Source organism: Anas acuta, chromosome 1 (genome assembly GCF_963932015.1).
Source record: "Anas acuta chromosome 1, bAnaAcu1.1, whole genome shotgun sequence".
Classification (NCBI taxonomy): Eukaryota; Metazoa; Chordata; class Aves; order Anseriformes; family Anatidae; genus Anas; species Anas acuta.
In genome coordinates, this window is record NC_088979.1 from 146,538,690 (window position 1) to 146,562,391 (window position 23,702).

At 37.6% G+C, this 23,702-nt stretch overlaps 1 protein-coding gene across 3 annotated transcripts in view; it reads right to left on the reverse strand.

The window, feature by feature from the left end:
- The window catches only part of WASHC3 (WASH complex subunit 3), a 57,090-nt gene that overhangs the window by 25,802 nt on the left and 7,586 nt on the right, over positions 1-23,702 (reverse strand). For 2 of the 3 annotated variants that reach the window (XM_068663938.1, XM_068663927.1), the window contains exons 6-7: positions 19,879-19,943; positions 16,038-16,570 (exon numbers count right to left, since the gene is read on the reverse strand). In XM_068663938.1, the coding sequence (XP_068520039.1) occupies positions 16,486-16,570; positions 19,879-19,943 (150 nt within the window). In that variant the 3' untranslated portion in view covers positions 16,038-16,485. Of the gene's footprint in view, positions 1-16,037; positions 16,571-19,878; positions 19,944-23,702 lie in introns of those variants that run through there. The other variant, XM_068663946.1, reaches the window with a different exon arrangement.

Genomic DNA, 23,702 nt, shown 5'->3' on the forward strand with positions numbered 1-23,702 from the left:
GCTCTACATCCCCTCATCAAGACATTGATAAAAACATAAAACAAAACTGTCCCCAAGACTGAGCCCTGGGGAGCACCACTTGTGACCAGCCACCGACTGGATCTGAGTCCTCTCACAAGGCCCCTTTGGGCCCAGCCCCCAGCTGTTTTTTACCCAGCCAACAGTACATCCACCAAGCCACCAGCAGCCACTTTCTCTGGGTGAAGTCTGAGGGAAAGAGCATCAAACACTTTGCTGAAGTCCAAGTGAACAACACTCTCAGCCTTTTCCTCATCCACTATGCATATCATCTTATCATAGAAGGAGCTCAGGTTAGTCAAGCAGGATCTGCCTTTCATAAACCTGTGCTGACTGGGTCTCACCACCTGGTTGTTCTCTGCATGCTTTATGTTGGCACTCATGCTCCTGTGCTCTTAGAACAAAGTACATTTGCTGCTTATGTTCATGAGGTTTAAGTTGTCACCTGTGAAAGAAGTAACACCACCACACAGAAAACAGATCTCCTGGTCTTAGTATGGATGCATAATGGTGAAAGTAGCAATGAAGAAATTCCCTCCGGCTATGTTATATGCAACCTGATACTGTTCAGTACTAAACCTTTGGTTCCTGCAGCAGTTCGTAAGAAGGACAGGTGACAAGCTTTCCTCATGGAAATCTGCATCTTTGGTCAGCAGAATTCAACTAGAGTACACTAGAAAAACACTATAGTAGACAAGGTTATTAAAGCAAAGGAAAGTCTTCTCAGGGAGTAAGGGAGTTTGGGATGATGCCACTATCCTTAACTATCTGTACACCAGGCTACACCTCATCAGATGAAATAAAGCTGGTCTTTATAGGAATTACTCTTTTTTTTTTTTTTTTTTTTCCAAATGGCAACAGTCTGGGCAGCAAAGCCCATTCATTCTGAAAGAATACACCTAAACACAAGAACTTAAAAGAACGTATTTAGTTCTTTTCTGGAGACAGGCCAAACAAATGAAGAAAATTAAACTGTAAACTCCATGAACTTTGTATGATGCTGAGATTTGTTTATAACAAAATGTTGAAAAAAGAGGCAGGAGCACCTATCTTCTAACATGAACTTTAAAGTGTAAAATAAATACATAGCTAAGAAGCAGTCAGGCCCAGGAATCCAAAACAAAGTTTGTTCAAAACGTGAGCAGAAGCACAGCTGTCACAACGCTGACTTTGCATTCTTCAGGTTTCAAAGGAAAGTCAAGTCCATCAGTATTTCCCTATCCAAGTAAATCGATAACCAGCTGTAGCTGCAGACACTGCACTCATTCACAGCCGTTCATCAGGGAGACAACAAGAATGTCAGCTGTCCCTGTACAAAAAAATAACCCATGAAGAGTTGCAGTGATATTACATTTCTGCCTTTCATATAGATGGCAAATTGGAGTTATAAATTGTCATAATTTCAGTTACAGTTTGGAAAAGTGATTCCCAAGAAGAGTTTGTGGGCCACCCTCAGAACCTCCAATACTCCAAGCTCCTGGCAGGCAAGGACAAAATTGTGAAGTTGACGGTAGTTCATTGCTTTAACTTTTAAAATTATCACTGATTAGGAATATTTTTTCTCTCAGTTGTTTTTCAGAAAAGCGAGTTCTTTTTGTAGTGCTTTAGGTATTGCATTCAGTTTGGTTTACAGAATGTAGTTCAGGAAATGTATTTTTTGTCCTTACTATGTAATCAGCTACTGCAAATTGCCTGCAGGAAATGTGGAAATAATATGTTTTTCCAGGGGCACTAACACTTTACCTGGGGAATACAGGCTCTATTTCACACTGTCTGTATTTTAATTTAATTTATTTAAAATAATGGGCAAAACTTTACGTAGTGTATTTCCAAAACGTCAATATGCTGACAGATCAATAATTAAAAAAAAAAAAAAAAGAAAAGAGAATTTGAGTAATTCTCTCCATTTGACTGGAAAGCAAATTTGCTCTCTGAATATTTGCTTTTATAATTTGGAGGCCGGTGGTGTTATTTTTCAAAGTTTTGCAGGCACATGAATGAGGACAGGTTTGCCCAGTGCAACAGTAGCAGGAAGGATGGAACCACGCTACATTTACTTTATCTGAATTCACTGAAACAGGGTTCCAGTTGCGGTTTTAAAGAAACTGCAGGCCTGGGCTCCAGCAATGGCTGGTGGGCATCAAAGGACAGGGCAGCTTGCTGCAAGGCAGTGGGAGGGCTGCATGGGTCCATCCCCAGAGCAATCTTGGCAAGTGGTGCCTGGGAGAGGCACCTGCAGGCTCCAGTCTGGTATAAAGATTTGTGCCATTAGTCAGAGCCGAGCACAGCAAGATCAAAAGCGGAGTAGATGTTATTGTGGTACACTTTGAAGACAAGCCAGTCTTCGCTGCTGTCCTCATCCTAACTTCCATTCTTCATTACTGTAGATGTGGTGTGCAAGAAACCATTTCTCTTGTAAGCTCCTGCTCTTGTTCCTGCTTGCTTAGTTTTTGGTATATTGCTGATAACAGTTAGAGTGGCTAAGCAACATGACTCCTTTTCAAATCTTGGGCACAGACCTGTTCTGGCACACGAGACCAAATTTCAGCTCAAGCTCTGGTGACCCTGAAGCCCTCACTCCATGAGGACTTGTACTTGTCCTGCCTCTGGTGTACCTAAATCAATGGGAGGCAATTGTTGCAAAATATAAAATTTAGTTTTGGAATTTTGTACTTTCAGCAGAAATTGAAGTCTGAGAACCATTAATTGTCTGGAAAGGTCTGAAATGTGGGAAACCAGAAATTCTGTAAGAGCTTGTTTTCAGTCCTCATTTATTAACATAAAGCAGCAAAATTTGGTTCTCCTCCTATCAGGAAAGCTTTTTTACTGACTAGTCTGACACATTGCTTGGTACCTTTAACCATAGGAGTCCTTGACCCAAGGTCTGTGTCTGTGATTGAAACAAAGGAACACAAAAATTTTAAACACTGAATTTGTTCTATTTGAATGTGATTTTTTAACACTTTTGGGCTGGTTGCCTTTAAAATAAGCAGTAAAGAAGCAAAAAGGAAAAAAAAAATTGAAATTTAGACTTTTGCACTAAGGCAATTAACTCTCCTCTGTCCCACCCCCAGTCACCCTGTGCTTTTACTCTAGTGTTTATATTACCACTTGAGAATAAGTTCCTTATGATTTTGCTTTGTGGAAAACTATGTGCCAGCTTTTAAGCTTCTACAGTAAGATTTTATTTATGAGTCATTTGTACCAAAACCAGGCACTTTTGGAACTGAACACTGCCAAGTCAGGACATCTAACAAAAACACAACTGAAAATTTAACATTAAATCTTTTTAGAGCTCCTTACAGTGATTTGACAGCAGAAAAGCTCCTGTCTCTTGAGATATTCAGAATTTCATATTTTGTCATATGTTTGCCGAACTGTATTGAAGCAGTCAGATGTGTTCATCTCTGTTTACGTAGCATGTCTTCACTTTTGCAACAATTTAAGTATTATTATGCTTGTTATTTTAAAACAGGTGATGCCAAGAAAATTATTGGAGGAGTCACCATCTAGCCACATGTACATGTGCTGATGTGGGACAAAGTTTTTCCTGAGTGGGAACTCACACTTTCTGCTGTACCCACACTTTCATGGGATCTTATAATGTTAATCATGCTGGCCTAAGCTGCCCTCTCTCTGTCTTGCCATGATGAGTGTATGATCAGAGCAAGTGATGTCAAAAAAGCAAAGCATTCATACCTGCAAGACACTGTTACGTAATCACACTTTTTCCTTGAACCTTTCTCATATACATAGAAATCATCTTCTATGTAGATGAGAAAAGGGAAGAACAGGATGATCTGTAGAACTTGGCAAATCTGCAATGTCTTCTCTGGTGCAACCTAGTCCATCCTTTTGCAAGTACTGGTCCTTTTACTGCAAGGATGGTAGGAAAGATACTAAACAGATGGTACAAATATTATGTTGATGATCCTAATAAAAACTAGCAAGACTTATTTTTTTTTTAATAGGCAAAATCATGTAACATAATATTTTCTATTTCCGTGTTTTAAATATGAGATAAAATACAGATTCTCTTCACCATTGAGTCCTCTTTGGTAATAAACTGCTTCTGGATTAAGTATAAATTTATATAAAAAGCTACATATGTAAAACAAATACAAGTCTCTTGACTCCTATTTTCAATTTAAGACATTTGGGGTTAAAAAGAAAGCCAAAACATCTCACGGTGTAATACAAAAAGAGCAAAATACATTATATCTTCATTAAGGCAATCTTAGCAGCTTTACGCTACTATTTCTGACTGACCATAAAAAATCATAATATTCCAAAGGAAATGTGACAAAAATTACTCTTTTAAAGTTTCACGCAAATCAATTATACCTCCTTCCAAGTACTTTAAAGTCTTTCAAAACCAGAAAACTGGTTAAAAAAAATGTTCTTTCTGGATCTTTCCATTAAATCTTTCAAACATTCATTTTGTCAGATAAATGGAATTCACTCACTGAACACAAAATATCTACACAAAGGCTAATATTTTTGCATTTGTGGAACTCAAGCCAGTGCCCCCATAAAGCTGAAATGAATGACACAAATCCCTTCTGGTTGTCATTTGATTAGATTGCTTGTTAGTTTGTATGTTGTGATTTTAGGAAAAAAAACTTTTAGTATCTCTGTGTTTCCACCTAAATAATTACAGAAAATGTGCTACTGTATGAGACAAACATCACCACTCTGTCTTTTATTACTTGTCAATATCTTATTTTTTTATTAAGAATTCAAGTCACTAACCATGCTAGATGGAAAAATACAAGTTTACTAAAGGCTGCAACTGAGTTTTGACTATGAGGAAATGCAGTTCTAACTCATTTCCTCAAGTGCCTGCCTATATATTTGGGGATGGCCAAGATACACAATTTATACCATTCACGCATTCTCCAAACTTTCAAAGTGGGATACAATTTTCTTTAATCCTAGATTTTTCTTTCTTTCCTTTTTTTTTTTTTCCACTTTGTCTGCCAAAAAATGTGTTTAGAGGATGCATTGTAGGTGCCTGTGGCAACTAGGTATGTTTATCAGGGCATCTGTTGTTGCACCTTTTTACTGCTCTGTCAGAAAACCATTTCCTTTTATTACAATTGGAGTTTTCAGTTTTCTTTCAAGAAACCCCTCCAATACTCAGACAGCCTTTCGGTGTGTGCTATTAATGCCAAAAAATAAAGCTTTACCAGCCCTCTTCCCAACATCTAATTTATATGCACTGCTGCCCATTTTTTATTAGGTGTTATTCGGTATCTTTTCCACACTATCCTTCCCCACACAAGAAGAATGAGTCAATCCTTTTCTCTTAGTCTCTGCTGCTTATACGTATTAAAATTTCAAGCCAAAACTGGGCTTTGCAACCATCATGCGTTTTTTCCCATAAACGTCAAGCTGCAATTTGCCAGTTTTAAAGCTACCTGTGTGACAGTACAGCCTGAACCTCCTCTGCAAATAGACTGTGATTTGGGCCTTAAGTGTATGATTAAGCCCTGTATGCCCATAGGGAGCCTCATGGTTCATTCTCCTTTCTGGGCAATGGCATGGGGCACCCATTGATTTTATGGCTTTTGTACATGGCACTCTGATGCTTTTAAGCTGAGGGGAACTGATCCTGACTTGGAGGCTCAGCTTGGCCTCAGACCTGTCTCATCTCTATAGGCTTGCCTGGTGTTTTGGACCCTTGGTCAATCTTGGCTGCTGTCACCAGGCCCTTCCTGCTCTCCTCGCTGGGAGCTGTGGAACTGACCAGCCCTTGCTGGTGAGCTCCATGGCCTGCTCCTGCCTTGCCACCAGCCTCTGCTCCTGCTCGTCCTCCCTTAGGGGAAGTAGACCTGCCCCTTCTGATCCCTGCCAGAGGCCTCCTCTCTGATCTAAACATGAGGACTCCATCTTGTCAAAAACATACATTTTTTAAAAATACAGACGAAAACAACTGACTTTTTCTCCTTAACTTGTCTTAAGAAGTTGTTTTGAACGAAACTTGACAGAAACAAACTAACCCAAGAACATTTCACCCCAAGAGTTGAAGCATGGCAGCTCTAAAATTCTGCTTTAAGTGGCTCTGAAATTTTAATGAATCCTTTTGTGCCAATTTTCAAGAAATGGAACCAAGAAGGAGGGGAAAAATGGAAAGGAGTGACCAGGAAGGGTAGTGAGGTTTTGTGAAAGATTCTGAGGAAGTAAAAGGAGTCAGATGGTCACTCTTTCCTTCCCTGGGAGACCCAGTCATTCCTATCAAAGAAACGTGAGCTGAAAATCGACTCAGGTTGTAGCACTAAACTCAGGCTCACCATGACAGGGTGATGGAGCAGGAGGAGTTTCAGGTCGCGTGTGGCACAGTCGTAGTCAGAGCTGACGTACTTTTGAGCAATATGGATGAACACTCCAGTTTAGAGAGCTGAACATCATTACTACAATTACCATGGGACTGTTTATGCAAATGAAGCTCATGCAGAAAAGGATTACAAGGAATGAAAACTGTGACAGCCTGTGAGTCAAGAAATTAAACTGGGTACTTGGAATGAAAGGGACTCTTACGACAGACTCTGCAAGTTTATCTTTTGTTTAAGCTGTGACTGATTTAACCATGGGCAAAAGACGGCTTTTGTCAGTGATTCAATCCTTTGCCTTTCACTGAAATACCTTGAGCATGTAGCTCTTTAAAGTCATAGAGTGGCACTGAGAAATTTTACAAGAAGTGTTTCTTTTATCCACAGTTCATGTGTAAGTATGTCATCTTGGTAAGTAAAATGGCGCCAAGGGTGCATAAAGCCGCAGTAGCTCTCCCCTCCCCATCTACCAGAGGTCAAAAAGATGGAGCCCTCCCTCCTGGAAAATTAAATACATTGAGAAATATTTATTGCCTGCATTCTGTTCAGCAATTATTGTTCTTTTTTCCTTTCTTCCTTCATTTGCACAAAACACAGAACATTTACAAACGGAATCACAGGTGGCTTCCATGATCCAGGAGAAGAGGAAAGGGACAGCAGCCTTAGGATGTTTTCTATTTACAAATCCTAACCAAGTTTTCCGTTTCCTCTCATGCAACTTTACAAAACAGTCTTGAAAACAACCACCAAGCCACAAAATTATTCAGCTACTACTTTTCCAACATGACTATGTAATAATTCAGATATTGCACGCCCCACTGTTTTGGTTTGGGAAATATTTATTTATATACCTATTTACTTATTTGTTTATTTATTTATTTTCACATTTGTTTTGTTAAGGGAAGATTTTTGCAAGGCTGAGCTAATATATTTGTGATTTCCCTCCAGGACCTTTGAATTGAAGTGCTACGATGGAGAAAAACTTTTATGTGGTTTACCCCTTCCCTGTTTCTTCTTTTCTGATCTAGACCCATCTGATCTTGGCTTGTGACTAAAGACAAATAGAGCAGAGCTGTAACTGTGGTGTAATGGTTTCAGTGATTTTACAGAAGGTTTCATCACAATGTTCCCCCGTTCTTCCCAAACTTGAGAAACAAAAAACCATAAACCAAAAAAACCCACACATTTCAGAGCAAGGTGAGGAGAAGCCAGGAAATGGTTTGTGATGGCAGGAATTAGGGGAAATTACTTGAAATTAGGAGTGGTAATGTGTATTGCTATCACCTCATGACTTAATGAACTTCAAAAACAAGCTTGGTTATTTTTAAAGGCCCTCAAGACAGCAGAAAAGAGAATTTCTGATCTCTGAAAACACCAAACAAATTTTACTGTTTTTTTTTTTTTTCTTCTTTTTCCTCATCAAATTACCAGCTGCTATGGCTAAAAACAATCCCTGCCATCATCTATTTTGCTAATTCTTTGTTTTTGGAGAAGAAGAGTGTAACTTGTAGACCAAAACCTTATGTAGGTCACTAAGGTTGCATAAAACACTGTGTAAATGCTGTCATAAAACCAAACAAAGCAAAATTGCCGTAAATAACATGTGGTTACCATTTGTTTACAATTTAGTCCAGCTATCAAAACAAGTTAAACATTTTGATAAATGGTTCACAGTCATTTTGTTAAGAACACAGTTTAGAGGAGGTATATCCCACATCTGCTCTTTCAGCGTCAGCAGTTGTGTCAGCTCCCTCTGCCTGGGCAGTACGCAAGTCACCAGAGCTCTTTGGGGTGAGCCTGAGCAGGCCAATTGTACGTGTTGCTCACTGAGGCACTTTCCACTGAGGAGCTGATTCTGCTGCAGCCATCCTCATGTTTTAAAAGAAAAGGAAGTAATGCAATGAATTCTCTCTTCGTTTCACTTATTTCTCTCTGAAAGGATTTATAAAGAGTAGTGAGATTTGGGGTTGACAACACATCGTTTTCTTAGTACACAAATGACTTAAGATCAGCAATTATAATTTGTCTGGAGGATAAACATGAAAATATTCTGCGCTAAATAGCTGTTGGAAGTGATGTGCAGAGGGGGAATGTCTGGTTGCCTGTGGAGGCTGAAGGGAGGATTGCTTCAAAGCCAAGTTTCAAATATCATCTGTTTTCACTATAACAGTATGTAACAAAACAAGCCTCAGTAAAATTTTCATTTAAGTGGGAGAGAATTTAATTGTTTTGCTTTTTTTTTTTTTTTTTTTTCACTGTCATCTCTCCACTAATTCAGAAAGATGTTTGAAGGAATTTTGTTTGCTTGTGTCTTGGGCATAAATAAAGAATGAGCACTGCTTAGGAACCGACAGAGTGTTGTGAACTGGAACTAAAAATGTAAACATGTTGGAAAGGCAGGAGTGTATATGTGAGATTGTGTATGTCTAGATGCATTTTTGTGAAGTGAAAGAGTTCATATAATAAAAATTTTCAATCTATGGAAAAAGACTTTGTCCATAATCTAGTTAATGATCAATAACTGTTTTTGTTTTCTCCCCATTTCACTGTTTTCATTTGTAGGCTACAAAAAATGAGATCAAGCCAAACTATTAAATGAAGGCTGGTACTAAAATGAATTTGTTATTCAAACTTAAAATCAGAAATCCTGTCTATTCTCTAGCTGTATGAAGTGCACGTACTATTGGAGAAAGGACATAAACTGGATGGGTGGACAACTGCATGCAACTGACAGCTGTGGAACCTGAAAGGAAAGAGCAAAATGACTGCTGATTGTAAATCTGTTATGGCAGCATGATATTCTTGGCAGGTGACCCTGTGTAATAAAGAGACTCATGCAATGAGGATGCATGCTGGAAAACAGCCAAAGTATGGCATTCAATGTTGTACATTTGATTGTGTGATAGTAATAGTGGCTGTAGCTTGATGCGTGCTCAGTACATGAATAAAATGGTAGTTAAGATGCCCAACAGAGACATACTAAAATATAATAGCCAAAAATGTGTCAGAATATATTTTTTAAAAGGAAAAAGGAAGCCTCTCTGGGGAGAAGGTGTGGTTCATGGATCCTGGAGTTAGGTTATTGGGTCAGCAGAACCCCATTGTATATAATCTGACAAATCCCCCCAGACTGACAGTGCATCCATTACTTATCACACTGCCCTCACAAAGGCATCTGATGAAAGAATCCAGAGTCAAATACTTGGGCAAGATTGAGCAATTCAGTCCCTGGGAGAGGTGAGATTAGAAACACAGTGTGCAGTAGCCAGCTGGGGCCTGACTATGGGTAGCTGTACTTTGTGCTATTGGTGGCTGAGCCTCATTGTAATGCCTGGAAATCCTGTGGAGGGCAACAGCATGTCATGGAGCAAAGGGATGGATACCCAGGAGAGGCAGGTTCCGGAAAAAAACAGCTAGAGCAGTGTGTATGCATGACGATACAGAAACAATATAGAAATGGAAAAAAAAAATCCAGAATAGGAGAAAGACAAGTTGTGTTTTGCAACCCGCTCTGTTTAAATGGCAAAACAAATCATTCCTGCTTGATTTTCTGAGGACTGCCTTACAAAACACTAGCATGGAGTGGTCCACTTGTGAGCACAGTATAAATAATTCCTGAAGAGAGCTGTCTTATTGTTTCTGTCCTCCCTGCCAAAGCTTCAGTCTCCACCAAAACATGTCATTTCTCTTCAGCCAAACTAATCAAATTTTGAAAAGTTTTCTGGTAACTATGCACTTGCTGAAAGAAGTTCAGGGAAATTAACACAACCTGATTTCCTATTGAGCTCTAACATGGGCCTGACTGGCTTTGAACTCTAAGGTGCAAACAAACTCTTCAGCGTTCATTTCCCATAGCAGGGCTACAGGCCACGGCCTCGTGCTCACAAAGCCTGTTGGATACAATGGAAACCCTGCTTAGAAACCTCAGATTCTAGCTGCTGGACAGACTGGCTGCCACCAGTAATAATCCCCCTGGCAATGGATCAGTAGGGTGCTGTTCTGCTTATCGACAGAAAGTCCATGCCAGAAAGTCCATGAGGCCACTCTAGAATTGAGTTAGGGCTGCAACTAGAGAGGCCTTAGAGACCTGCAGAGGTCTAAAGGTTTCTGGCGGATGAGAAAGTCTGGCCTTAGAGGAGGCACATACATGGTGCTTTACAACACCTCTTTCTGATATAGACAAGTTGGGGCCCAAGATGGCTTAAGGATTGAGCCAGGGAAGCAGCCTTTATTGCTATTATGTTCTCTCTCACCTACCCACCTACTTATTTTCATCAAACCTTTAGGGATCTCAATTTTGATATTCTACCAGAATAGGTCAGCTCAGCAATGTTTGAAAAGCAAGGATGGCAGAAGGATGGAATAACAATTACAAAGCTTAACATTTACAGCAGAAGAGGAGGTAGACACAAAAGCACAGTCAGAGTAAAGAGAAGTCACAGTAAAAAAAAAGCTAATAATCACTCCCCACCCATGGTATTTTAACTATACTCAGCTGCTTTGTAATGGTCTTCTTGATAAATCAGATGCTTTTGTGCAGGCAAGCTTTTGACATCAGTTCTCTAAAATCCACCAAACACATCATAAAGCATTATGAACCATTCTTCACCCAATCAATTATTTAAAAAAAATATTGGCTGCCGCCTATTTCACCTTTTGCCTTTGATGATGCCAGGCATCACGCTGGGTAAACAAGACAATGTTGTTCAAGGTTTCTTGGAAAAAAATCTCCATTGTTATTATTTGGCAGTCACTAAATTCACTGCACTGAGGAAATAGCAAATGATAAAACTGAGACAAACAGACACTCCTCATTTTCTCTGTTCATCCCCCTCTCTACTTCTACTCTATTTTAAAACTGGATGCAGAAGATCAAAGGATCATGTCAGCATGCAAAACTTTTCAAAGGGCTGTTGGAAATCAGTATGGAGAAACCAACAATGTAAGACATTAATTGTGAACAGTTTAACTACCACTGGGGAGAGATTGTCCATACCCCTGAAAAATGGTGTAAAATGTGCTACAAGAAATCATATGTGGATTATGAACTCTGTTGGAAGTGTAAAGTCAATGCAACATTAGAGGTCACGTGTTTAAAAGCAAAAAGGATAATCACCGTTCTTAGGAGAGTTATCATTTATAACAGGCCTTGTAATTTTTTTTCCACTGTTCAACCCTTAAGAGCAGGGTAATTCAAGTGTACTCAAATTCTCACCACTACAGGTAACATGGATGGTAACATTTGTTAAACTGGTGACAGCAAGCATCTCACATAAAGTACTGTTCATATAAATGTAAAAAAATACTCCCAGATCTCTTTCTTCTGATCCGTCCTTTCAAGCACTCAGATGCATGCTCTTTCTAGTAAGTATTCCTCCCAAGCATAGCATCCACTTCACTACAACTTCTGATTCCACAGATTAGGACAGAAAATGGCAATGAAGCACCAAAAGGTATTTCTACATATCAATATACAGGGAACAGCATATCCCCAAAGTAGCCAACTTTCAAGTACAAGCTCATATACTGGATCATACAAGAGCTTGATTAGCAAAAACTCTATTTCCTAAATCAGAGAATACTATTATTTACCATTTCATTCCTTTATAGACAGTGTACGAGTTAGTCTGATGCAAAAATAAAATAAAATAAAATAAAATAAAATAAAATAAAATCATCCATCTGCAAAGTGAATGTTTGTTCAGCTTCCTTTCTACACATTTACTTGGAAATGGGAAACGCTGAAATGAGAAAGTAATCTGTTTGAGGTCAAGATATTGACTTAAACAAATATCTAAAAACCAAACAAGGATGGATAAGAGTGTCATGCTATATCTGTCCTTACCCCATGACCTGTGTTTTAATTTATGAATTTATGGCCGTTTAAACTCAAGTTGCCTCAAAATGAGAGTATGTGGAGATACTTCCTATGCTAAGCTTGTTTCTGTCACTCATTTTCATTATGGCATGGGATATTTAAGTTTAATTTTCTGCTTCGTTTTGTTCACTATGAAATTGCCCTTGGGATTCGTTTAAAACAACATTATATTAGCAAAGTTAGACAGTCAAACACAAGACAGGAATTTCCACAGCTTCCAGAATTAACGCAAACAGTTTGGAAGCAATCTTGTAATTTAGCACTTAACATCAATCTCTACTCACAGTTGGAGTAAAATCTTTGTGGCAAGAACAGGGACTACCAGAGCACCGCAGTACTTCTCATATCTCCTGTTAAAGTACTCAGTGTTGATTCGTACTGCAAGACTAAGTGAGTCACAGGCCTGAGCTGTGTGGTGGTTCCTATCTCGCCTCTGAAGTGTCCAAATGGAGGCACCATCACAAGAAGAATCAAGAGTAAAATATCTAGGGTACAAGTGCGTGCATTTGACTTGGAGTTGTCTCAGGGAACAGGCTGCCAAATTTTTTGAGGAGCAACAAAATACACGTTTTGTTTTGCAGACAAGTCCATCGTAACACTGTGTCCTTGTATCAGCTATTCAGGCATAAAGCAGTATTCCCTAAAGTCTGTGATGAAGATCAGTTTGTTTCTAAATACCATTATGGAAAGCAAAATTGACCTGATCACATGCAACTCAAAGTGCTGATCCTGGTGATATCCTTTTTCCAAGTACAGCCCATAGCTTCTTATGGCCTTTTTTTTCACAGAACGTCAAACTATATACTTAATCACTGGTGTAAGCAACACGCACTGGAAAGAAAAACAAGAAAGATGAAGAGACACAGCCTGAAAAAAGGACATCAATATTCTTTTCCAAATGTAGCAGCAGAGCTAAGAGGAAATAGAGTAATGATTAGAAGTGCTAAACTGGGACCTCAGTGTAAAGTGTTATCATGTCCAGATGTTGTTTTTGCCTTTGACAGTAGTTTGAGGTACAGCACAAATACATATCTAGTGATATCTAGTGATATCTAGTGATACTCTTTAAGAAACTGACCTTTACATATTCTGCATTCCAGTTCACCTGCAAAATGACAAAGATGGTGATGGGGTAAAAATAGCTTGTTTAAAAATGGAGTACATGATTTACTGATAGTCCATAATTTGTACTAGCTGGTGCATTCAGTAGTTATTCCAGCAATGAGCTAAAGTAGTTCTCATGCCTCTACAAATTGCAATATTGTCCTGGATGATGATTTTAAATCCATGTAAATTTGGGGTATACTAGGTGCGTAGGACTGGTCCATTTCATTGTACACAGCATTTTTAACAGTTCATTGCTGTTAGAAGCTTTCTAAAAATAAAAGTCACTTAAAAATGGACTTCTTCCCTTGAACAGACTAAGCATATCTGAACACTATGCAGCCAAGTTGAAATACTCCATCCATCTTCTATTCCAAAACAGATTGCAAATAATGAGCAAATTGGAATATTCTCTGCTTATAGTATTTAGCTTGTGGTTAAGGTCTTTCTGAATTTCTGGGTTAGCACCAGCTCACTAGAAAACTGCTGTAGATCAAGGACCAGCACAGCTCACAAAATTCAGTCTCAAATCAACCTTCCCATACTTAACAGATTCTTGTGTCAGCATGTGTCCCAAGCTGAAACATCTCAGCCTGAACTTGGCTACAACCTACAATGCAGGGATGCGTTTAGCAGATGAGGCTGGTGGAAACAGTGGAGCTTACTGTGTTCAGAGGGTCCAAAAGCAGTAGAGGAAATAGGTTAGCTGATGCACTCAAGGTAAAAGGGAAGACTTTTTTTTTCCTCCCTCATTCACCAGGTTTCAAACACTCAGATTTTTACTGTGTAGCGTGCCACTGCTTAAGTGGAAGAGGAGACAAAGTGGCAAGATTTTTCTTTAGGTTTCTGCAAGCCTACCAAGACTGCATGATTCCGTATCAAACAGCTACCCTGCAAAAAACATCTTGGGCAACAAAACTGAGCATGCTTACTGTTCTTTGATGTGTACATGTATATATACAATAGTATATATAAATATATATATAAATTGGTAATTACCAATTAATTATCCCTCATTATAACAAGGGACAGTAGGCTAGAGGCTTCCTTTTTCACCCCACATAAAACACATCTGATTTCTTCAGACTAAAATTACTTTACACAAAAAGCTTATTTAAAATGATAAACAATGGGAGCCATATCTCCTTAAATGTGTTTTGGTAACCTTTCTTTTTTTCTTAAAACAAACAAACAAACAAAAAAACCTACTATGTCTCAGGTTAACTCTCATATTGCTTTCTTACATAATTTAACATGTATAAACATACAATTTGCATTAACTTCAGTCTTCCTTAAATCATCTCTTTGGAATAGCAGCTATGGGATGTTCAGTTCTCTTGACGAAGTACTAACATGGCTTAGGTTAAATTCCAAATTCCTATTCTGAAAACATCCCCCTTCAGCTAGCATAGCTGGTTACAGAGAAACATGAATTACAGAGGATCCAGAATAATTTTCACAATCTTGTTTAAAACATCATGATAGAGTGAAATAGAACCACAACTTTGTTTTACAAAACATATCTTTTATTATACAGATCATTTCAATAAGTTTTCAAATATAGATTTCAAAAAGTTTTTTGAAATAACATGATAATACTTACTTTTGAAATCCTTATTGCTAATATGTTAAGATTTGTCAAGTTTTGCCAAGTGTTAGCTATTGAATATTTGTGTTTAAGTGTTCAATAATAATTAACTCATAATTTTCTAGTGCATATATGCTATCCTCCTAGGGATTCAAATAGTACTCTGATTTACAGGTTGTGAAGAGCTTGAATATGTCTGCTAGACTCAAATGGGAGCCATGCCTAAGTTACAGAAAAAAAAAAAAAAAAGCAGCTATTGAGGTGACAAATAACTAAGAGAGGAGATGATGACTCAGCTGTAAGAGCTAACAAATTTATACATTTCGAGATGCAGCTCTAAGTCTTTTCTTAGTCTCGGGATTAAACTGAAATACCAGAAACTACGTGACTGCCTGGCCCACAGCATTCTGGTATAATCACAATAGATTGGGGAATTCAAATAGATTGTGAAGTGTTTCATGTGCAACAAATTATATTAAACAGGATTCTTTAATGAAATGTCATTTTTGACTCATGCAGTAGATCATGTACTTTGGAGGGAAGTCATTAGGGCAAGTCAGGCTCCAAGTCGATTTCTTCATATTGTTCCCCAATGCATCCTCAAAAAGCAGCAAGGTAGTTTCATCATTATGTAAACTGAATTTTGACTTCTTTGCTGGAACCATCAGCAAGGGCAACGACTTGGGGATGATTTCTTATCCTATGGAAATAACCTGAGCCTGTGCAGTTTGCAACAAGCCAAACAGCTGTCATATATATATTTTTTTTAATTATTGACCCATGTGACATTGAATAAGAAAGAATTTGGTATTCCATTAATAAGCTCTCAAGTCACTTGCTTCTCTCACACTATAATTTCAAAAACAATCTTGCAATAGTCGTAGCTTTCTACACCACTGTAACCTGAATTTGATTAATAACTACTACAGCGCAGAAATTTAACAATGTTGTTCAGATTCTGATGTGAAATCAAAGAGCAGTATATACTCTGAAAATAGATTAAGACAGTTCTTTATTTTTTACGCATATCAGTATCACTGATTTGCAAACACCATAAGATAGCCGATTTCTGTAATTCTTATTATGCCACTTCAAAATATACTATATTAGAAAAAAAAATACAGTTTATAAGTTTGCAATTATATTTTGATAAGTTACTCTACCTGATTGCTATGGGACAGAAGGAAGGCAACTTAGGTTAAAAGTCTTACTCAGAAAATCCAAGAATGACCAGAATGCAGTCTTAGAGACCTGAAGATTTAGAGGCACGGATTTTTTTTTTTTTAAAGAGTTTTATAACATAACTCCAGAAGAATCAGAAATAATCTGAAATAACAAAGGATAAAAATCACGACGATATTGTGATCAATTTTCACAATGGAAAGGTTCAGGTTGAACATGCCACCTGTTCAAACTTTTGGGGAGAGAACATGAGAAATCTCAATGCTAAGAAAAGCTGTCAGATAAATCATGTCACGCATGTGACCCACACAAAATCATTATCTGCAAAAGCTCCAAAGACATTAGCACTTAAAAGAGGTTTCCAAAGGCTGAAATCAGTCTTTTTAGTCACTAAAGGAAGATTCACTATCAGAACTGTCTTCTGCATTCCCATCATCTCCCCAAGCAGGCACAGGGGCATCTGGAGTCCTGCAGGCAACAAAAAGGTTGTATGTTGTAAATCCTAGAAGGTTGCTGAGAACACAAGTAACTCAGTAGGACGTGCCTTTTACTACATCTGTATGCACTTTATATCCACAACATTTAACACATAAACTGTTGTGCTTTACAAACACACACCTCATTGGTATTGCTTCACCTAGAACTGAAAGATAAACACTAGAAACTGTAACTCACTGGACATCAAAACTCTGCAGACATCAGTATGAATGCACACCTTTAAGGTTATTGGAAATTATGATAGATCACTAAGAAGTAGCAAACATTTGAAGAGAAAGTTGAAAGCAAGCAATACTGATTAATTTTTTTTTTTTAATCTTCAGAGGTTCTAGGGCTGAAGGGAACATGCTGTACACCATTAAGCAGTGTAAATAGTACATGAAAAAAATAAGACAGGAAATGAACAATATTGTATCCAACTAAAACTGCAGGGATAATTTAGAGAAGCAAAAAAGAATTACTCAGAGTGGAATTTGGCGAGAACACTGGGTTAAATTTGACATGCAAGAGCAGCCATGGGATTTTTATTGACTATAAATGATCAGACCTCTGGTATTTAGTTTTGATGAGAATATTTAAGATGGATCTTAATATTGTGTCAAAACATTTGCTCAGGGAATCTAGCGGGAATGAAGGATAGGGAAGCAAACCATCTAAAGAATATCTAACACTACTGATTCTAGATGCTGGCTTTCCTTGTCGTCTCCCTTCTATGTAATGAATTTAACAATACAAGCAAGATTGAGCCTAGTAAATTCTGAAACCAGGGTATAGAGTATACATACAATTATATTTCGGGAACGGAAAGAACAATCTTCACAGATGCCTCTTGTATAATAGTTAACTGCTCCTTTTGATTAAACATAAAATTTAAACTAATCTGATAATTATATTGTTTGTCCTGTTATTTATCTTTGGGTTACCTCTCTGTGTCATGCCAGAGAATTTCTTATCCAAGTTTAGTTGTTTATTTTAATTTCTCTGCTGGAAATCCCAAAGGTACATTTAAAGTGTTTATAAGCATTCTGGTACAAAAGTGAGAAGGGCATTAAAGAACTGTAAGAGAGCCTTCTCCCTGCCCCCTGCACACCTCCAAAATAAATTAAGAAAGGGTTTGCTCTCTCATGCAAATACCACTTCACAATATTATTTCTTGTTGCCACGGTAATGACAAAACAGAAGAGTTGTGCAAAGACATGTGATCTGGAGAGAGCAGCAAAAAAACCTCTCCTCTAGTAAAGGAGACGAAGATGGCAGTGAATTCCTTTACTTCGGGTGGGCAGGACAAAATCTCCTGGAATTGTGGACCAGCAAGAGAGAGAGGATAAGAAAGAAAAGTTAAACATAGATACACAGATGAACTGGGAGCTTAACAGAATAGGCTATTTTCAAAAAAATAAAAAAAAGAAAAAGCGTTTGTAAAAAGTCAGGAAAGGAGTGACAACAGAATTAGAGGTAAAACAGCCAAAGGGAGAGATTAAAAACAAATCTATTAGTAGTTAGCTTTTCTGCAGCCACAGAAAAACCACACTCAGTCACCAACAAGTAGCTGGGAGAGGCTGTAGTAAGCGACTGAGCATATAGCAATATGTTAATTTTCCTAATTTTCATTGGGACTGAGCGAACAGGCCTAAACAGCCTGAAGACGCAAGAGATATGGTGTGAATGGTAGGACATTAAAAAAAAAACACAACAAACAAACACGATGATATCAAGAGAAGAAAGCAAGAAGAAGAAAGGTTCCCTATGATTTCTTAAGATGTACTAAAATGAAATAATGTGAACAATGCTGGTTCTTCAAAGAGGCACCTTGCCAAAATAATTAGCTTTCTTTAATAAGGTAGATTAGCTGTAATGTTTCCAAACCAGTAACAATTTAAAGACAACCTGCCTGAACTTCAGCGTTTCACAGAATCCTTGAAGATGGACTGAGACCAAACCCCAAACCTATTTCATGAGCCTCAATTCACAATAATGTTTCTGTCTCAGCTCTGTCTTAACCCAAACCAGACAATTTGAAAGCACTTTTTTTTAAGCAAACACTTGAAATTTTAGCTGATTATTATTATTATTCAATCTATCAAAATCCACCCAAACATGAAAAAAATAGCAGCATTTACATAAAGGTATGGACCACGAACGCAGAATGAGAAAATAAATTTAACACACATAGAAAACCCGTTTGATAATTCTGTCTCAGACTTGCGCAGATGCTTATTTAAGTTCTTTGTCTAATTTTTCATTTGATCAGATATGTTATCAAATGAGGAATAACTACTTTAGGCTTACTAAGACACTGGGAAGCAGCTAGGAGATAAAGTGACTCAACATATGACAATACTCCTGGTTTACTATATTTTCATTATTTTATTATACAAATTGCTAGTTTCAGAATAAACCTTTCCAGAAGTTAAGAAGGCTTCACTGGAAAAGAGAAGAGAACTAATACAGTGACAATTTCTGCAGAGGATACAAAAGTGTTTCAAACAGTTTACTGACTTCACCGTAAGAATTAAATTTAATATTTAATGTAATCAATTAATATTTAATTGTAATCAATGAACAAATTTTGTGAAACACTGCAGTAAAGCAAAACTAAATCTCAAATGCAAGATAATATTAAAATCCATGCTTTAGACAAAGTAGCATTGAAAATGAGTATCTAATCTTAGTAGCCTTCACATCAGGTTTAATCAACAGTCACAACAGTGAACTGTTGACTTCAACTTACCCGGTCCACACTGAATTCAACCTGTACATTTTATCTAGAGCAAGGGAATCTGGAAACAAGTGTGTTGTCCCTCACACATAAATAAAATAAAGCTTGTTCTTATTACACTACAATAATGACATTTGGTTACCAAAGTGGTGGAAGAAAGTTTATGGGAAAAAACTCATACTCAATGCAGCAAAGTCAAAATGGCTACTGACATGTTATTTGATTCCCCATTGGTAGATGCATATTGTCAAATACTGCCTTGTCATTGCTGTATTTGGTTCCTTGAACCTGTGCTAGGCTTGGAAGAAGTCCTTCATACCCCTCTCAAGTTGGACTGGTAAAGTCCTGCAGCTTTCTATCTGGAAGGGTGCAATATCTGACATTTCAAGCTCTGCATTTCCTGGGCCTTACCTTGGATTAGACAATACTGAAAAGACAGCTCACACTTGAGATTGCCCCCCTCCTTCTAGATACTGATGGCCCTCCTCAGACCCTCTTATTATACAAATGGTTGAATTTCCCTCCCTACTCAAAGTTACAAATTTGAAATATTACTTACTCAAGAAGATCTGGATTTAGCCCCTCAGAAATCATTTTGTTTCGTATTGCCATTACAGGAACACCCTGTGTAGGAAGAACAATATAAGAGTACTGGAAACAAATAGGTGAACTAAATTCCACAGATTCTTTCAGACACACTTTCACGTCGCTCATTGAACAAGAGCATGGAATGATAGTATCATTTGCCATCAGTAAGAACCTAGAAGTGAGTAATAACAGAGATAAAACACTTCTAATTCTTATATTCATGGTAAAATGCCTCAACAAAGTCGGGGGGTGGGGTTAGCAATAGACAGATATATTTGCAATTCATGCAAACAAGAATAGTGAGATGAAGCTAAGTCTATGGACGAGAATTTGAAAAAAGCACAAAGTAGCACAAAGACAGCAAAGAATAGCTGTGCTGGAAAGATGAAGTGGACTCAACACACACAGAACGTATAGATGAAGTGGAAAAAAAGGCAAGAAAAATACATCTGCTATAGCTCTGAAAGGATACCCTACGGCAATGCTAAAAATTGGGAAAGTCTTTATAAAGCATGCAGGAAAAAGACAAACAGGACATTGGAACAACAGCACAATTTAAAAGGGACTCCTCTGAATACAAGTAATTGTACAGTCCGTGTTGAATCTTCGATGACTTGTGGACAGATTTTAGTCAGCTATGAATGTGTTAAAAAAATAAATAAATCATTCACTGCAAGCCCTTCCACAGCTTCTGCACTTTATTTTAGTCAGCAACACCTAAACATCTCCTCATCTTGGATCGGATACTGAAGAACATGTCTATCCACGTCATCTTACAAGGTACATTCCAATAAAACTGTTCCTATGTTTCCACTGGAGTTGCTCAAAGACAACTTGTTGCTTCGCCATCCCCTGTAGCAGATGATCTGAAACACCAGCTGGCATATGGTGTGCAAAGAGGGCAGGAGAGGGGGGGTTAGAGGATTAAATTTCTGAGCTCCAATGGACAAAGCTTCTGGTTGTCTAGGAAAGACGGGAGATGCCTCAAAACCTAAATGAATGGTACTGCAGGATTCTTTTGGTAGAGGACAAACAATTTCTGTCCAAAATAAATAAAAAGTGATAAAATAATGAGCAGCCATGACTAATGTTCCAGAGAACTGTGGTACAAGTGACAGTTGCAGTAGCTAACCTGGCAAAGTGAGAGCTAAGCTAGTTGGTTCAGTGTGTCTTCCGTGTGCAGTTTTACATTAAGAATCCCAACATTTTTGTGTGAAGATTTTGGAATAGTGCACAGACAGATATAGTTAGCAATCTATAGGGAATATAGGCAAAAATCTGACTCAAACAGTTGTGAGGTATTCTTATAATATGGAATTTCTCAGTAAGTTGCAACTAATGCACATTACAATGGTGAAAGCAGTTGAATATTTCATGACTGCTTAAAATATTCGTTTACTCTAGCAGAGATTTGGACCCCACACAATCATGTATTATCAAATGTTTTTCCCCAGGTTAGGATGAGTTCTTTACCCCAGCCAAGCATATTAAACAAGCTGAGCTCAGATGCCACTGATGAAGTGTTTATGCATCAGTTCAAACCAAGTGAAAACAAGATACTCATATTTGCTGTCAGGGAAGGGGAGCTTAGTATATGAACTTCTAACAATGGACTGAAAACCGTTATGTGATCATATTCTCATTTGGACAAAAGTCTTATTCCAAAATTGTAGGCATCAAAATATGTAAGAATCACTTTAACACAGGGTCTATTATCTGTTATACTTTAAAAAAAATATATATGGCAATATGCTAAACACACTAGATTTATAAATTAATGCGCTTGTTTCATAGCTACTGTGAAAGGCCTTTAAGATCATATCTATTTGAGAAAGCTCTTCAATACTTGCAGACTCAAAACTTAAAGAATTTGTAGAACACAAATTCTCTGAAGCTTTAATGGAAATAGATTTTTTATTAATTATAAAATAGAGGAATTTTGTGCAATACTAGCCTAACTCATTAATATTAAAAGACAATTCTTGTGGGAATTCACAGCCTTCTTAGCTTCCTAAACATCTCGTAAATCTTTTTTTTTTTCTTTTTTAAATCTTTTAAGCATCTTGTGTTTATAAACAAGAATTCTGTATTCCTCAAAACAATTATAAAATCTACATTACTACAGAGAATTAATACAAACATGGTTGTAACTCAGATGGGTAACTCAGATGGCTAGGCTTCTCCTAACCTAAGTCATTGCTTTTCATAGCAATGACTTAAAACTTCTGGTTTCTGCCCTCTGAAAAGTATGATGAAAAATATATAATAAACTGATACTTTAGATAGCTGTAGGGAGATTTACAACAGATAACGACAGAACCAAAAATCTTGCATGCTTCTTAAAAAGTGATGCATGCTGGTAGCCAGAAGAGCTATATTGCCAATAACTAAACTATGACTAGCCTGAAAAGAACTGCAGTTTTCGTAACTGCAAGTATCTGGAGCTCAATGGCATAGGTGTACTTTTCTAACATTAGAGCCAAACCTAAAGTCCCATCCCCTTCATCCAATTAACATTTGATATAATCCAAAACACTACACATTCAACATATTGTACCCCAGCCCTGCCAAGCTGGTCCTGCAGCTCAGCAAGTATGCAGGTCCTGGAGAAGACACAGTGCAAGTAGCAGTCCTGTTGCAAAACAAGTTTTGGCTATCCAGACCGTGCAGAAAGAGGTTAGGTATCATTAATGTTAGCAATAACTTGAGATCAGTGATACAACCAAGTTTGGTTTTATTTCAGTTCTTTAAAGCAAGGATCAATCTATATTAGGCCATTATTTGCCTCTATGTAGTCATGTTTAGAATCCAGTAAAATGTTTGTACTTTAATACACAACTTATCTGACATCCTAGACTGCTCCTCTCACTGTCAAAACAAAAGTTGTGAATATTTATTGCAGCAAATATGATAGAGCTTTTGTAAGGTTTGCTCAAATACTATTGCTGTACATCTTTAAAAAAACAATTTATTATGGTAAACTGCACTCCATCAAAATGAGTTTGTTACTGTCCCCCAGAACAGCTATCCTCAGCACAAAAGAAATCTCCCTTTGCGGTGTTAATTCAACACTAAAAATATAGTGGGACATAAATAAACGATTAGATCAAACAAATTTTCAGCTAGAAACTTAATTCCGGCAAATAAATGACATTAACTGAACTGGGTGAGAAGACCAAGTTGGCAAATAAAAAACCACACATTAATTTGTAGTATGGTAGTTTGACTTTCCTACCACACTGTTTACAACTGGCAGAGGAGTCACCAGGAACTGCCAGCACAAAGGATAAATGTGGAAAGTGAGATCTCACTCCTCGAGCAGCCACCAAAAAAAAAAAAGAGTCAAAGTAATTAGACCATCCAGCACTTTTGCATCCACTTTGAGATCTGGAATTAAATCAATACACTAACAAAGTGTTCAGCCCTCTGCCACTACTGCACTACTAGGTTTTCCAAATGGTTTGTAATAAGCTACCCATAAACTGCGAACTTGTGATTCAAATGAAAAATAAGGTCTGGAACATCATTCAAAGTACTAAGCACAGCAACCGTAATAATTACTCTGAAGAGAGAATGAAATCATGCAGTTAGTTCTAACATAAGCAACACTTTACTAATACTACAAGTTAGCAATATTTTCCAGAATTATCATATATATTTTAGGGGAAATTTTCCAGTGATTGCTGGAAAACACAGATTTTTTTTTCTTTGTTTCCAATCTCATGTTTTTTCAGCTCTTTTTTTCACGCCCACAAAAACTATGGAATGTCACCAAGAGTCTCTCACCAATCTTTA